This window comes from Budorcas taxicolor, chromosome 11, assembly GCF_023091745.1.
Source record: "Budorcas taxicolor isolate Tak-1 chromosome 11, Takin1.1, whole genome shotgun sequence".
In the NCBI taxonomy this organism is placed as follows: Eukaryota; Metazoa; Chordata; class Mammalia; order Artiodactyla; family Bovidae; genus Budorcas; species Budorcas taxicolor.
This window is the reverse complement of record NC_068920.1, coordinates 130238042-130255478: the sequence shown is the minus strand read 5'-3', so window position 1 is coordinate 130255478 and position 17437 is coordinate 130238042. Positions and strand designations below refer to the sequence as shown.

At 47.7% G+C, this 17437-nt stretch overlaps 1 protein-coding gene across 1 annotated transcript; it reads right to left on the bottom strand.

Moving 5' to 3' along the window:
* Positions 1-1682: 1682 nt before the first annotated feature.
* PCARE (photoreceptor cilium actin regulator) lies at positions 1683-10184 on the bottom strand. The gene is made up of 2 exons (XM_052648261.1): positions 6442-10184; positions 1683-1860 (listed from the first exon to the last, which is right to left on the bottom strand). The coding sequence occupies exons 1-2, from the start codon at positions 10182-10184 to the stop codon at positions 1683-1685; spliced, it is 3921 nt and encodes a 1306-aa protein (XP_052504221.1).
* Positions 10185-17437: the final 7253 nt, after the last annotated feature.

Here is a 17437-nt window from a genome sequence, read left to right as displayed (position 1 = left end):
GGCTTTAAACTGCCAGGGTTTTCTGCAGCCTGGGCAGTTCCCAGGATCCACCCGCCCGCCTGGGGAGTGACTCCGCCCCACCGTGGCCTGAGTTCTGCTCTGAGAATTAGAGCAGATACACAGAAACACAATCTCACAGTGGGCGTGCACAGACATTTCCCCACAGAGGGGCAAGTTGTGGCCCCTTGTGGTAGTCTAATCAACACTTCCCCGGATGCCTTGGAAGAGATGGTCCCTGTCACCTCTGTCTGCGTATCTGAACAGGTCAAGGAGGGACTCCCTTATTCAGAGCTTCAGCCTGTCCGTGGGGGAGGCAGCTGAATTCTCAGGACCCAGTTTAACACGTTCTTGAGTCATGATCCACTTCAACAAGACAGGGCTTGAAGACTTTAATTTTTCCAAACTTAAAAAATCAGCTTTGCAACAAAGGTGAAGGATTGCCCCTTTGCTGTACCCTGTGGGTGAGAATTCTTGTCTTTTGACAACCCACTGTGCTGGCACTGAATCATCCAATTACTGCAAATTCTTTTCTAAACAGAAAGCACGCCACAGCCTCCAGTGGAAAAATTCCAAAAGCTGCCGCAAATATCTAGCTCAATTGACAGCAGCAGGGTTTTGGCATGAACGATGGCTCTTCACTTCAATTTCAACTCCAGCAGAAGGTCTGCAGATGACTGGGAATAAAGTTGGCTGAGAAACCCCTGTGGGAGATTGGTTGTGTGTGTGTGGGGTGTGTGTGTGTGTGTGCATTTGCACCCCTTACCCACACATCCTTCTGTGCTTCAGTCCTCGTAGGGCACAGAGAAAAGGCTGCCTTGTTTGGGAGGCTTGCTCGTACCCACTCAGTCTGAGAGGCATGTGGGTGCGTAGGACAGAGCATCTGAGACATGCTTAGCTGGAAGGGCAACAGGACTGCACCAATGGGCTGGATGCTTTGCTTCTAGGGCTTTGGAGTTGAGCTTGGGAAGCAGAAGAAGGAGGGTAGGTGGAGCTGTGTGTCTTAATCTCACCACAGGCTTCTTATCTCTGGAGTAATCAGCTTCTCAACAGAGCTCCTAATGGGTACTTGAATGCCGTGCCACTTTTTAACCTTAAAAAAGCTTTCTGTTTGTACAAGTAGGTGCATGCTTTAGGCAAATGGAATGATGGGATAGTCAAGGGCAATGGAATGTTAAAAAAAAAAAGTAATGAAAGATAATAGATTCTAGTGCCAGGCACACCTGTGCAATTTTTCCTGCTCTTCTTAGCTGGGTGAACTCAGACAAGACACTTGGAGGGTGAGTAGGCGTGGGGGTACTTTGGTTTTCTTACTGCAAAACTAGGAGAATGCTGTCTGCTTCCTTCATTGTTGAGAGAATTAGACAGTTTCATGAACACCTGGCTCATCAAGCATGCTGGAACTACATTTTCCTGCTAAATTAAGGCCAACACTTGAAGGATTAAAGAGTGTAATTGTGGAGTCCATGTTGATAGTTAATCTTCGACCCTTGAGGCAAACCAGGACCCAGGGCTGCACACAGTAGTTGTTCAGAATTTCGCAGACCCCTCGGGCAGTGCCCCTTCCAGGCCTTTCCTGCATTTCAGCAGGAGTCTGGTTGGCCTACCCTCTCTGGGGCTAACGCTTGGCTGTCACCCTTGCTTTCTGGGGTGACTGACATCAGTGTCAGCCAGTTGGCAGCCCGTCAGGTCACTTCCTTCTGCTGGGACTTGTCCTGGGCATGGCCCACGCTGGCCTCTCGCTGCAGCCCATGGCCCAGCACACAGAGCTCTGGGGATGGCACACCCCTGCCGCTGCCCTTCAGTTCTAGGCCACAGGGGCTGTTCCGTGGCTCTGTGTCCTTGGGGCTCTCCTCGCTGCCACTGCAGAGAGAAAGCATAGGTGCCAGTCAAACCCTCCTCGTTGCTTCTGGCCCCGCCCCTCTCCATTCTGTCTCTCTCTAGCCCTCCTGTCTGTGTCGCCCACAGACCTGGTGGGCCCTTGTGCCAGGCCTCTGCCTTTCCATATCAGCTTTGCCTGCTGGTGCTGCCCTTGTGGGTGTCTCCTCTGGTGGGGCACCATGGAAGCCACGCTCCTGGAGTTTCGGAGGACAGGCTGAGTCCTGGTTTTTCTGGGACAGTCAGATCCTGCAGCTCTGGACAAAACAGATCCCTCAAGAACTTGGGCTTTTATTTTGTTTTGTTTTAAAGTGTTAGTTGCTCAGTCGTGTCTGACTCTTTGCAACCCCACGGACTATAACCGGCCAGGCTCCTCTGTCCTGGGATTCTCCAGTTTAGAATGCTGGAGTGGGTTTCCATGCCCTCCTCTGGGGGATCTTCCTGACCCAGGAATCAAACCTGGATCTCCCACATCATAGGCAGATTCTCTACCATCTGAACCACCACTTCTTATTCCATAAAGAGCTAGGCTTATCTAGTCAAATTAAAAATAAAAGCAACACCAACGATAACAGCAAAAACCAAAATAAAACAAATGCAAAAACAACCCGGCTTTGCTCTGCTGCCACCATTTTCGTGAACAGGATAAAATGAAAACAGCTTGGCCCAGACCTGGCCTTTGAATAAAACAGAGCTTCCCAGCTGCTGAGTGCACAATGAAGGGGCTCTGAACAAAGAGGGCCACCCAGTGTGCTCTGGTGGCACAGAATGCAAGGTGGTCCCAAGCACAGAGCAAGCCTAGGCCAGATGGGGAACCAGCTTAGAGAGCCACCCTGGCCATGGGCAGCCAGGCTAGTCCCGCAACAATGGAAGGTGGAGTCCGCTGTTTAGGTTCACGCCCTGGCCCTTCTACTTACTAGCTCTGTGACCTGAAGTGTGTTGATTAATCGCCTTGATTCTCAGTTTCCTTCTTCATCAAAAGGAGGTAGTAATGATACCCATCTCACAGGACACTCAAAGGTTTCAATATTGGATGAAGCATGGAAAACTCTCCACACACTACCCAGCACACCACAGGCACTCAGTGAGTAGTCAGCTGTCACTGGTGCTCTTTTGTAGCATGACCAGAAATTCACACCTGCAAGGGACCTGAAGGACCACTCTGTCATATGGCACCTGAGGTTCCAAGCCTCTCCATCAGGTACCCCAGGGCCAGGACGAGACCCACAACAGGACCTTCTTGACTATATTAGGAGTGTGCTCGGCTCTGTGTGCTTAGACTTACATGGGATATCCAACCAGCAGAGGACGAGTTTGAGTTTGGACCCTGACAAGATCAGGGTGGCAGGAATGGGGGTGAGCACTGGCATTGGCCGACATACATAATTTTCAGGTGGTGAGGAACCCACTCTGATCCTTAAAGCCAGTCTTCTCTATGTCAGCCTCTGGCCCCATCATGAGTGCCTGCAGGACCCAGTGATGTGTGGGTAACAGCACCCACCTTACTGTTTGTTTTCCCTGTGCCCCTTTGGAGCAGGAGGAGGCATGACCCTTTGCTGCCCGTGGACGGGAGCGGCTACCAGGAACAGGAAGGGCAGGCCCAGGGGACAGGCTGTGGTGCCCAGCATCCATGGATGCTGACACTGAGGTCTGACACAGGACTTGGTTCTAGCATTGTGTCTTCTCCAACCCCAGCCAGGTCCTACATCTTCAAGAGGTTCAGGCCAGGAGGTCGATTTTTTTCAGTTGCTGTATGGCTGTGGTTGCACCTGTTCCCAGACCTGATGGGGAAGCAGGCTGCCCGGGTCTCTGGATCCAGGAAACATGGCTGCTGAGAGCCCCTGCCTGGCTAGTCCTATCCTGGCAGAGAGTAAAACACCGCGTTTGCATTTAGCGGAGCAAGTCTGGACACACTGAAACCTGGAGAGAGACAGCTGCCTCCATCAGAGGATTCAATATGTAACAGTTGAGGCTCAGTAACTGAGAGTCCTGGGGAAGCCTCCAAGGACTGTGTCCAATCCCCGGGCCCTGAGATGGGGAAGGTATCAACACAATCATGTTTTCTGAAAAAGGGGCTCATGCCTAGCATGGGATAACAGATGGGAGATCAAAACCAGATGCAGGCCAGTGCGTCCTGCAAGCCTGCCTTGGCTGCAAGATACTATGGGTGGGGCTGCTCCTGCAAGTCCCTGCTTGGGGAAACAGCCTGTTCTGAGCAGTTCCTGGCTTTCTGGCACTGACTTGTTGCATGATCTTGGGGAAATCAGGCTCAGTTCCCTGACATTGTTTCCCATACACAGGAGAGCAGAAAAAATGCTTGTCAGCTACAGAGCTGCAAACGCCCTGCTCTTAGAGCTGGTTGGCTTTTGCTCCCAGATGCCAGCTTTACAACGGTTGGGCGGGGAGTGTGGGGGGTGTCTGGGGAAGGAGCGTTTTCCCACTACTTCCATCACATGCTCACAGTTGCACAGTCTGGAAGAGCTTGGAGGTGTGGTCTGACCAGGAGACAGCAACGGGTGTGAGTCACTCTGTGACCTTCCACGTGACCTTGGGAAGGCTCCTGTTTATGCATCTTCCTCTTCCTCCCTCTTTCAAGCTACAATCACTCCCCACCCCACCCCATCTCTCCGCATATTGAAATTCAGGACATAAAACAACCTTTTAGGCTCCCTATTCCGAGGCGAAGCCTGAGAGAATGGCAGTATTTTCTCCTTGAACAATTTTATGTTACTTTATTATTGCTCCTGCTGTTTTAAAATGTTAGTGTTTTTAATTAATGCCATTTTATCGTCCCTGTTCTCTCAAGCTCTTCTCCGGAAGGGCACAGTTTTAGAAATCTAATCACTGAGTAAGTAGCGAGTGTGAGGAATAATGCATTAACATTTATAGAGGTTCTCAGATGAAAGGTACTGTGTTGTAGGAAGCGCATTTTAGATTAAGAAAAGAGCAACGTTACATTAAGATTCGTGCAAAAATAATCAATATTTCATTTCTTTCAAGTGGCTGGGGAAGTTTATATAACTATAATCACGCACAACTTTCCCGAGATAATATCTTTATTTAAAATTGACTGCCGAGTACTTTGTGAAAAATTACCATATACGCCTCAGCAGACTGTGAAGTCTGTAACACATATCACTCTGGCAGAAATTAACTTCTGATTTACACAACCATGGGCACTGAAAAGATAGCAAGGACTGGTGCAGGCTGAGCTTTGTCTGATCTGATATCAAGACACATTGATAAAAGCTCCTCTTTAACCGACCTCAGATGTACATGTTTCTCCCCATGCCACAATTCAAGAAAAGATACATGTCCCTGTATATCCTGTAAAATAACCACATCACCATATGAGTCCTTTCAATGGCCAGGCAGTGGCCATACTTTGAGTCATGTCCTCTCACAGCCGCCTGCCCAGGCCTGTCTGTGTGGCTGGGCCACGAACATGCCCATCAGCCGCCCTTCATGAAAAAGGCATACTTGGAACTCAGCCGGCCCAGGGCAGGCAGGGGGGCCCTTCTGCCTGCGTTCTCGAGCTCAGTGCTCATGGAAAGTCTTGTTCTTCCTCTACGAACTCTGAAAGGGGAGATGGAGAAGGAGGCAGGATTGGGGCTCCTCAGGAGTAAGAGGAAGCCTAACTTTTATACTCAATACCTCCAGGATCAGCCGTTCTTAAAGTGTGTCCCCTGGCTGCCTCCTAGACCTTTTCGAGGAAGGTGTTGTGTCCAAGTTGTCAAAACTGTGTCCATAATAATATTAAGATGTTATGTGCCTTTCCCACTTATTCTTTCATGAATGCAGAGTGGAGTTTTCCAGACTACAGGATGTGTGACATCACAACAGATTGCCTGCAGATGAAGTTCTGAGAACCCAGCTGTCTTTCTGTGAAGCCCACGCACTAAAGAGGTTTGCAAAACTTCAGAGGTTTGCAAAACTAAAAGACAGTGTCACTCTGCTCCCTCAATTTTTTTTGTTGCAGAAAAAATTGTTACTTTTCGTTATATTATTTATGTTAACATAGAATGGGGCATTTTAAAAATTAATAAACACTCTAGACATCTCTCAACTTTACTTTGTAATGCAGTAAAAAGCGATAGATGCAATGCACAAAGGCTTCTTGAGGGTCTCAGTTTTAAAGAGTTTAAAGGAAGTCCTGGGACCCAAAGCACCTCCCGCTAAGATGCTGGTTTACTGATGTAAACCAGAAAGGACAGGAATCAAGCTGCTGGTTCCAGACAGGTAACCATGACTCAACTTTGGGGGCCAAGTCACTTCATCTCAGTCTCCCCACTTGTGAAATGAGGGGCATGTGTGGCTGGACCAACCTGGTTGTTTTAAACTTTATTTGTATTACAGCAGAGCCTCTTGCAATGAAATCTTTCATGGGAACCTGAAACGTGTAACAGATGAAAAATTGTTGCTTCAGGTTGGGGCACTGGGAGACTGGATATCTTGATACCCCTTTTCCAACTTGTTCTTCTCTTGGAGCACAGTTTGAAAACTACTGACCCAGATGATCCTAAGGGCCCCTCAGCTCTGTCCCCCAAACCACAGGGCTCTCCTTACCTGCTCTGGCCATGCTGGGATTCACAAGCGCTGCTGGTGGCATCCGGGACAGGCAGGTGAAGGCGGACGCCCGGCCGGGGGTCAGAGGCTGACCTTCGGATGAAAGGTTGAGGGTTCAGGGCACACAGAGTTGTCCCTCGCTGTGAATCCACCCTCGTTCGTGGCCCTGAGCTGCCCCTCCAGCCTCCTGTGGGGGTCTCAAGAGGACTCCCAGCTTCAGGGGGCAGTGATGATGGGGTGAGTGAATGTACTGTTGAGACTGGTAGTTTAGCTTCAAACAGAGAGGAGGTGGCTGGGCAGAAAATGGAACGTGTGTTTCCAGATGCCGTGGCTGCCCGACAGTCTTCAGAATCTTGTGTTTCCTTGGGCCCCTGACTGGGAGATGCTGGGGGAGAGGGGGAGGGGCCAGAGGCCAGGGAACCGGCTTCTGTGCACTGGGTAGGGGAACTGGAGATCTTGTGCTGAGCGAGCGGGCTTGCTGAGGGAGGGCTGGGCAGCTTGTGCTGGAGGGGAGGGGAAGCTCGTTTCTTCACTACTGGGGGGCTTAGCACCCTGGGACTCACTGGAGGGCTGAGGGGTGGGCTAGGGGACCCGTGTACACAGGGTGCACTTGGCTGGGCAGATCTGTGAGTGGAGGGCAGGCCCGAGTGCCTCTTGTCCACTCTGGGCATCCAGTGTGCCCTTGTGGGAGAGGCCTTCCTGACTAGTACAGGGCTTCGGCCTTGGGTCTGCCTTGGGGCCTCGGGAGAATGTGGTCCCCGCATCGGCCTGATCAGGCTGGATTCTGAGATCCTGTTCTGCCCGGATGTGTGGCTGGAATGGAGCCAGTGGATGACCTTCCGGGGAGGCTTGGAGAGGCCTGAGGCCCTGTCTGCCCGTACCTGACTCTGCGCCCTGCTGCCCTGCACCTCTGGGTTTCCGCTAGCTGCTGGTGGGTGGTTGAAGTCCAAGGCGAGCTTTCCGGTATTGCAGCCGCCCTTGCTGTTCCCTGGCTCTGCACTGCGGGCCCTGGTGAGGGTGGTGGTGCTCTTGCTGGGCAGCAAGTCAGTGGGGCTCATGGAGACTCTTAGCCTTGGGGAAGCCCACATTCTCCGGGCAGAGCCAGTCCCTCCCAGCCCTGGCACGTGGGTCCCTTCAAGGGGGCTCTCTGCCGCCTCGCTGCTCTCAGGGGGCTCCAGAGAAGTGAATGATTGGTCCATCAGAATTTCCAGAGGCGGCGGAGGGAGATCCTCTGGGTTCTCCTCTGTTTCCCAGTTAAGGTCCTCACTCTTGGCTGCTTCAGCTGTGAGCAGACGGGGAAAGGTAGGAACTAAGGGCCTCCAGCCTGGGCCCATCCTGAGAGATTCTCCACCCAATGCTGGAGAAATCCGAGGCTTTGGATACAATGGGGCCAGCCCTCTGTAAATAGGGAATCTGGGAGGCATGGTGGGGACCCCCCACTTCTTGGGGCAGGGGCTTGGCCCCGAGTCCCGGGAATCCCCTAGCGTCCTTAGACTCTCAGTGGGACTGAAGGTTTCAATGAGTTTCTTGACTGATGTTCTGGTGGGACAGCTCCTGATGGTCTGGTCCCTGACTGCTGGAGCCTCACCGGCCCTCTCACCCGGTGCGATGATGTTTGGGAGCCCCTCAGCTTTTCCCTGCCCGGGCTGTTCTCCCTCAGGGCGGGAGCAGCACTTCTGCAGGATGCTTTTGTCCTGACTTGGCAAAATGCTGAAGTTCTTGGTGAGGGATGACTTTAGCTTGCTGATGGTGCTGCTCGGGACCACCTGGCAGCGGTTGTCTGGCCTCAGCCTTGCAGCTCTGGCCTGTGTGACTGGCTCTTGGCTCTGCCCCTGCCATCGGGAGCCCAGGCTGTAAAACGCCTCCAGCCTCTGGCTGAGGTCCCTCTGGACCCTCCGCAGCTCCTGGAGGGTGGGATCCTCTGTGTGGCTCTTCAGACACCCCTCGGACTGGGACCTCCTCTGCCTCGAGGGGGCCCTCCTGCTGCCGCTGGCCGTGCTGGGTCTCGGGGGCATCGTGGTCCTCTCCTCTTCCTCCATCCAGTCCTGGTGCTCCGAGGGCACAGGAACAAACTTGATCCTTTCACTGATCGCTTCCTTCATCTTCAGAACCATCTCCCGGGCCTGGGGGCTCCTGAGTCTCCGGGGGTGTGGCTGAAATGGGCTTTCAGCACTGGCAGGTGAGGACCGTGGCCTTGGATGGGAAGCGTTTTCCTGCCAGGTGCGTGGGCTCGTGCGGCTCCCTTCGTCCTCCTCCTCCTCTGAGTTGCTGTCCTCACCTTCACTGAGGGATGGAGTGTCCATGCACTTGGAGCCTTTAGAAAGGTGTGCTTCACTGGAAGTCCCCATCCCAGGGGGACCACATGGAGTGCTTTGGCCCAGCCCCCAAGTCCTGGAGGCAGTATTTTCTGGGCCTGCAACGGAGGGCCAGGGGCTCCCTGATCCACCCTGCACTGCTGGATGAACCTTAGCTGTGAGAGGCCTTGAGAGTGGGCAGTCCTGGCGTCCGTCTAAACCCATCCGGAATGGACTTTGCTGCCAGGTGTGTCCTGACAGCCTGGCCTCCACTGTGGGTGAAATCGCCGGCCTCCACTCTGCAGCCTCTGGCACTAAGTCCCAGCTGGCTTGCTTGCCCAGCTTGTCTGCTAGCTGCACGGACTCATTGTCTGCACCGATGCCACTGTCCTCAGAGCACAGGGGTAGATCCCATGCTTCAGGGTCACTGTGGCTGCTCGCCAAGTTCTCCAGGTGCCCCAGAGCCCTGAGGAGGTGTTCATCTGCACCCCTCTTTGTGCTCAGCTTGTTCCCCAGGTGGGCTGCAGCGGTGTGGAGGTAGCTGCCAGAGCCCTCCAGGAGGCTGCTGGTGAGCAAGGCCACTGTGCCGCTGAGCTCCTGCAGCTTGCTGACTGTGTACTGCAGAAGCTGCTGCAGGAGATCTGGCTGCTCCTGGGGCTCTCCTTTCTTCAACGGCCAAGCCAGATCCTTCTGAACCTCCTGGAGGAGCTTGTCTCCATCCTTGGAGATCTCCCCCAAGAGCTGGTTGACCTCATCGAAACACAGCATCAGGAAGCTGACCATGGGCTGCAGCAGCTCGTGGGTCTGGGTGGCCCGATGGGTGATGCTCAGAACTGCTTCATATTTGGAGAGGCAGGCATGCAGATAGGTGTAAGTGCGCTGGTGGGCCTTCACCAGGGGGTCGGGGAAGTCCACCTTGTCTTCAGACTCGTGGGCAGGAAGGATGGTTTGGCAGTAATGACCCTGCTTGCTCGACCTGTGACACTTTGGTCTCTTTGCCCATTTGGAAGTCTCCTGGGTATTACTTTCTTCACTCTCTTCCCCGGAAAAGGCTGCCCCTTGTGACCCATGGGAGCTCTGTCTCTTGAATGGAATGTCCATAGCCATGCAGGTTTGTGATTTGTTCAGCTGGGATGGGGAGGTTTTTGTTTCTGGAATCAGTCTCTCCATATCTTTTGCTTTGCCTGCAGTGGGATCCCTGGTGAGCTGGCAGAGACTGTCAGCCACAGTCTGGGTCCACCTGGGACTAGGCTGTTCTTCTGCCCGTTGTCCCTGTGACGAGCCCCCTCCAGGGTCATAGCAGGTGGAACTTTGAACCAGCAAAGGGAGGGAGCCTCTTTCACTGGCCCTCTGATGTCCTGGCAGAATTGCTTTGGGCTTTTTAAAAAACTGGATGCCACTCTTGGCAACACTGTTAACAAGATCACTGTGGGAAGGTGTGCATCCCATGATGTCAGCCTGTCATCATCTCCCACCTGCAACCCTCACAATTTTCAGAGAATCGTATTCAAAATAGGAACAGAAGGCAGTCTTACTAGTCCATCCAGGCAATCTGCAGGCCAGAATCCTTTGAAGTCCAAGGTGCAGTGTCCTAAACTTGCAACCAGCTCTCTTCAGTTCCTTGGCCCCATCTTGCAGAGGCAGTAATGCTGCTGTCCTGGTGATGTTCTAAGGTTTGAGCCCTCTGCTGCTAGCAAGTAAAAGGGCAGTTCTAAAGGACTTCAGTCTTGTGGATTATGGGCCTCTGAGTGTTGCTCATGTCCTAACAGATGCGCATGGCAAGTGGAACTTTAAGCCTATTAGGTTAATCATGCCCCAGCCAGTCAGCACTCACAGTGTGTTCTAATATAGAACTTCTCAGCATTTACTATCTTGGGAAGCGGATTATTTTTGCACGTGCTCATGCTTTTAATTCTGCTCAGACGCCTGCCATATGAAACCTAGAGAAACGAGCCATAATTGCAAAAGGCTCAGGAAGAGACACATTTGTGGAGAGGAAGTAAAGGGCTCACTGATGACAGATCCTTAAAGAGAAGTGACCTTCACAGTTTGATAAGGGCACCGCAAGCTCCAACCTGTTACTACCCAAAAGACCCCAAAACACACAATAGATGGGAACTGAAGTGATGCATTGCTGTTTGTGTGGCTTATAAAATAGACCACGACTTTCTAGTGCTGGTGAACATCTCTAAATAAGACAGGGAATAAAGAAGTTCAGGTGGCTTTCCTTTACACTAGAAAAGGAAGGTAGATTGCTTGGAGGCCTGGACGGGAAAGCAGAAAAACTCACCACCGGCTCAAGGCCAGTTACTGTAGACTATAGCTGCTCAGGGAGGCAGTGCTCTCACAGGAAAACACTTTTTATTAAACCTTTCTCATAGGAAAAGAGAACAAACAAACTGTAGAAAATTCTTAAAGAGATGGAAATACCAGACCACCTGATCTGTCTCCTGAGAAATCTCTATGCAGGTCAAGAAGCAACAGTTAGAACTGTACATAGAACAACAGACTGGTTCCAAATTGGGAAAGGAGTACGTCAAGGCTGTATATTGTCACCCTACTTTTTTAACTTATATGCAGAGTATATCATGAGAAATGCTGGGCTAGAGAAAGCACAAGCTGGAATCAAGATTGCTAGGAGAAATATCAATAACCTTAGGTATGCAGATGACACCACCCTTAGAAAGCAAAGAAGAACTAAAGAGTCTCTTAATTTGAAAGAGGAGAGTGAAAAAGTTGACTTAAAACTCAACATTCAGAAACTAAGATCATGGCATCCTGTCCCATCACTTCATGACAAATAGACAGGGAAACAATGCAAACAGTGACAGACTTTATTTCCTTGGGCTCTAAAATCATGGCAGATGGTGACTGCAGCCATGAAAAGATGCTTGCTCCTTGGAAGGAAAGCTATGACCAACCTAGACAGCATATTCAAAAGCAGAGACATTACTTTGCCAACAAAGGTCCATCTAGTCAAAGCTATGGGTTTTTCAGTAGTCGTGTATGGATGTGAGAGTTGGACTATAAAGAAAGCTGAGTGCCGAAGAATTGGTGCTTTTGAACTGTGGGGCTGGAGAAGACTCTTGAGAGTCCCTTGGACTGCAAGGACATCCAACCAGTCAATCCTAAAGGAAATCAGTCCTGAATATTCATTGGAAGAACTCATGATGAAGCTGAAACTCCAATACTTTGGCCACTAGATGTGAAGAAGTGACTCATTGGAAAAGAATCTGATGCTGGGAAAGACTGAAGGCGGGAGAACAAGGGGATGACAGAGTTGGTTGGATGGCATCACTGACTCGATGGACATGAGTTTGAGTAAGCTCTGGGAGCTGGTGATAGACAAGGAAGCCTGGTGTGCTGCAGTCCATGGGGTCGCAAAGAGTCAGACACAACTGAGTGACAACTGAGCTGAACTGATAGGAAAAGAGGCTAATGCAGGGCAGTGGAGAGCAGTTATGAGTAGAACTTAAGGGGAAAATGTGTTTTCCTTTTCAACCCCAGCTTCTCAATCTGAGCCTGGTGCTCTTGCCCATAGCTAAGATAGCAGCTGCCCATTTAAAAACTTCTTTAAAACTTTCTTTGCTGTCCATAGGGTTCACTTGTGGCTCAGCTGGTAAAGAATCTGCCTGCAATGCAGGAGACCTGGCTTCGATCCCTGGGTGGGGAAGATCCTCTAGAGAAGGAAAAGGCTACCCATTCCAGTATTCTGGCCTGGGAAATTCCATGGACTGTACAGTCCATGGGGTCACGAAGAGTTGGACACAAAGGTCACAAAGAGCTGGAAAGAGTTGAGCGACTTTCACTTCACTTGCTGTCCATAAAGTGTAGAGCAGGCATTTGGAGTAGGAAGACTTGGGTTTAAATACTGACTCTTTCTCCTTTAAGTTGGGGGAATTTCCACAAGTTATTTAACTTCCCTGGGGCAAAATTCATCTCTGAAATGGAGATAGTGGCACCTACTTCATGGAGCTGTTGTGGGGATTAAGTTAATTAATGCGAGGTAAGTGCTCGGCACAGTGCCTTGCAAGTGGTAGGTACTCAAAAGAAAAGAAAAGAATTTCTTATTCCTCTCCCCCTGGCATCTAAGCCACTTATAATAATAAAAGTCATGAGAAAATTCACTAGTTTGCCCAGGACCAAGCCCCAGTCCCTTCGGGAGTTGTCTGGAAATAACTGCCTACTGAGGCTTGGGGTCCCAGATCAGGTTTCTGCCACTCTTCGTCTGTGCAGGCCCTTTGCTCAGCACCCTGCTGCCTCAGGACTTCTCTGAGACCTCCTAGTGTCTTTTTCCTGTTTTTAAGCACACAGTAATTCCCACCAACTGCAGGAGGGAGACAGGCTTTGATGTAATCATTTCAGATTTGGGGGTATTCAGCTTGTTGACAATGTTTAATTTTCCTAATAGAAAAAAAAAAGATTGCATGGAGCACCTCCTTAAGTTACTGAGAATGGAGTTACATTCTGCCTTTATTGCTTTCATTTTCTCTTACTGAGCACTGTACAACCAACAAAAATAACACTGTAGGTTTTAGGACTTAGGGATCCCTTTTTTGCCGGGAGCAAGCTGAAGACTGGCTACGAGGCTGTGAGCAGAGCCTGGTGTCTATCACAGCCCTATGCCCCAGAGTGCATAATTAATAAAGTTCTCCAATTTGTTTATTTGAAGCAAAACTCATGGGAAACACAAAGCTGACTCAGTGCCTGGGGGCGAACTGTGTTAGGCATCAAAACGTTGTTTCATTTGTCAGAGCCTCGGCTGGCCCAGTAAACAAGCATGCCAAGTGGGAAGAGTTCTCTCTCTTGCATTTAACACAATGCCACACTCATCTGAAGGGTTCTTTATATAAGTTCTTCTCCTCTTGGGCTTTTGCTTGAATCATCTTTGTGAAAACTTTTGATCTAAGTGGCTAAAATTATTTCCAAGCCAATGATCAAAATAAAAGTATTTGCCTGGAGGATCAGCTGTCAAATAGCTTTGTGCCTTATAGACAGGTTTTCTTGACTATTCCAAATAATTTAGGAAGCACTTTCTTCACTGCCTCTCATTTTTCATTAAGACTCACTTTTGTTTTTCTTCCTTTTCAAATTCGTGTTGCTTCAAATTAAAAAAAAGGAGAAGAATTGCTTTGAATGGGAATGTAAAACGACCCAATTACTTTGGAAAGCAGTTAAGCATACACCCACCTCCTGACCCATCATTTCTACTCCTAAGGATTTACCCAAGAGTGTTGAATACCAAGGTCCACAAAAGAGACTGGTACAAGAATATTCCTATTAGCTTTATTCATAATAGCCTCAAATTAGAAACTATCCAACTGTCTGTTAATAGGGAAATACATAAATTTGGTGTTGGAATACTTGCCAACAATAAAAGGAACAAACTATCAAATATGTAACAACATAAACTTAAAAATTAGTATGCTGAGTGAAAAGAAACCAGACGGGTCCACCAGAGGGAAGGCTACAGGGTTAGGGTTAGAAGCAACCCTAACCTAAGCAAAGTAGGGAGAAGCAGCTCTGGATTTGTTCTGCAGCCCAGAGAAGTTCTCCAGGTTGCCCTTCCAAATCGTCTCTGTCTCTGATAAGGCCCTTTGGATTGACAGCTTGGCTGGTGGTCGTTGGTTTAAAGCCTGTCTATGGGCAGAGACTTTCAGATGACCCTTAGTGTCATTTCACAGATGATTGATTTCCAAGGTCCCTTCTGACTCTAACAATTTTGTTGTTAAGACTGTGGTTCTGTAATAGTTTGGCCTTAACAGGAAACAAAGTATTTTCCTTCAGAGCAATAACGTAGAAGTCTGATTGCCATCCCTTCCTTACGAGTGGTCATTAGGAGATCCCTAATCTCAAACCCTGTAACAAAGAAGCCCCCTCAAGTTGGTCCAGTCTTTTTGATCTGATTTCAGCTCAAATGATAGTACAAACATCAATCAGATTATACAATACTTTCATGCTCTTCCAAATTCTTAATGCAGTAGTTATTTATCATAGTATTTTTTAAATCAGAAAAAGATATTACTATTTAATCTGAAGACAATTCATGCACATAAATTAAACTTAAGAGATGAACAATCTTAGTGACTTTGAGAAGATGATGTTGATATTTATTGTCATGAGTGTTTCAGGCTCTGTTGCAAACACTTCACATATCTTCATTAATTATACTGTATGTAGCTCATGCTTTGGGAGGAGCAGGTTGAGAAAGTGAACATACACAAAATAGAGTTTAGCATTATCATCAGACAAGACCCCACACCAGGAAGAGAGGAAAGATTAAATTAAGCCTAGTGTCTCTGGGAGTTGGTCCCTGAGATGGTTGTAAAGGATACTCTGTACTGAAAAGTCCTTGATTCACTGGGTGAATGGATCCCTTCCTTTCTTCACTTCTGAGCTTTCTTCCACTTCTCAAGCCCAAGAAAAATCCCTAGCTTACTGCCTTTGACTTCTAGATCTCAGTCTCTCCTTCTATAACACAGGGATGGTGCAGGGGAAGGGCTCCTGCCTTTGAAGTCAGAATACAGCTCATGGGGGAGGAATTAATCAAGATTCTTCCTGTCAGATCACTGCTCACATGTTATTAGAACCCTTTAGAAGAACCCTTAGAAAAATTGTGTTAACAAGCGGATAAGCTGTGGGACCACTTGTTAATTCCCAGTAGGGAAATAGCAGAATCTAATTTTTTGACTTGAAGAAACTAGTTGTTTACTTGTATATTTACTTTAAAACATATGTACCATGGGCCTTGGAAAGATCTTGGCTGCTAGTTGTACAAACTTCTCAAAATAGACTCTTTACTCTTGTTATTTTTGGTTTTGTGTATTTGGCACATTTGGGGAAAGACATCGGGTGATGATGTAGATTCATGGTGGAATGTGGGTGAGGAGCCAGTCTCACGATTTCTCAGGGTTTGCAAAGCAAGTAGAGAGAGTTTTTGTAACATTGTAGCCTACTCTGTGCATTTTTCCTTATATTTAAATACTGTAATATTTTCTGAGCAATTGCCCTTGGACTGAGGAGCAGACAGCAGATTCAGTTCTGTCTCTCTCTTTTTAACGTTTACATTGTAAGAATGGCTTGTCTCTGCTGACTAGGGGATGAAACAGCAACCACTGCATATAACCTAGTCTGGGAAATTTCATTCCTGTTCACTCACAACTTTTTTGAATGCAGTTTTATAAATTTAGGATTATTAAGACAAAAACAGCCTCCTTCCAAACAGCCAAGTATTTATAGTAATGTTTAAGGGAGATTAATTATCCAAGGATAATTGGAGAACAAATAAGGCAGGTGATAATTAAAATACTTGATATTTAAAAACGGAATCAGCTGAAACTTTGGATCTTGGACTTCTAGTCTCCAGAACCGTGGGAAAATAAATTTGTTACTAAGGCCATCCCATCTATCGTATATTGATATGGCAGCCTGATGAGACTAAAAGAGATTATCTTTTAAGAATGGTATATTTTTATTTATTATAGAAACTTGTATATGAATGTTCATAGCAGCACTATTCACTATAACACTATAGATAAAGGTGGAAACAATAGAAATGTCCATCGACTGATGAAGGAATAAGCAGAACGTGGTATAGCCATATAATGGAACATTATTCAGTCATAGAAAGAGTGAAGTGTTGATAACATTGTAACATGTTAAACCTTGAAAACACGCCAAGTGAAAGAAGCTAGATACAAAAGGTCATGTCGGATTCCATTTACATGAAAGATCCAGAATAGGCAAATCCATAGAAAGAGAAAGCAGATTAATGGTTGTCAGGGGCTGGGGTGAGGGGAGAATGGGAGTGACTGATTAAGGGGTAAAGGGTTTCCTTTGGTGGTGATGAAAAGATTCTGGAACTAGAATTTAGTGATGGTTGCATTGACACTGTGGTACACTTGCCTGCATGGTACACTTTAAAGAGGTCGAAATGACAAATATTGTTTTATGTGCATTTTACCACAACGAGAGAGCAGTATACGCAAATGTAAACATTTAGAAAATACAGATAAGCTCAGAGGGAAATAAAAATGATTATCTATCTATCTATCCTTTTCAATAAAGGTAGATTCTGCTGTACTTTCCATTTGGAACCTAGCTTATCTCTTACTGTATCATGAATTTATCCTCATATAATCAGGTATTCTTTACAGCACTTTTAATGGCTACACAATATTCCATTGAGTAGAGGAAATGATAGCTTCTTTTGCCAGACTCTTACCATTAATAGGTTATTTCTATTGAAGTATTTTTGAAATGTCCTTGTAGATAAATCCATGCTCACATTTGTGAGTATTTTCTCAGAATAAACTCTGAGATGTGGAATTGCATAGCCAAAGAACATAAATTTAAAAAAAAATTGACTTTATTTTTTAGGACAGTTTGAAGTTTACTTGGAAATTGAGCAGAGTTTCCGTATGTGCCCCTCCCCCTACCACTCCATTTTCCCTGTTGTTAGTCTCTTACATTAGTGTGATACAGTTGTTATTAATTAAGGAACCAACATTGACACATGATTATAACTAAAATCCACACTTTATTCAGATTTCCTTAGTTTTTACCTGATGTTATTTTTCTGTTTCAGGATCCCATCCAGAGTACCATATCACAGTTAGTTATCACAACTTCTTAGGCTCCTCTTGACTGTAACAGTTTCTCAGACTCGCCTTGTGTTTAGTGATCTTGCCAGTTAAGTCCTG

Coding starts and splice junctions, on each gene's coding strand:
- PCARE (XM_052648261.1), bottom strand. CDS start 10,184: ATGGGATGCACACCTTCCCACAGTGATCTTGTTAACAGTGTTGCCAAG. Junction 1,861..6,441: donor TCCCAGCATGGCCAGAGCAG/GTAAGGAGAGCC, acceptor TTCTCTCTGCAG/TGGCAGCGAGGAGAGCCCCA.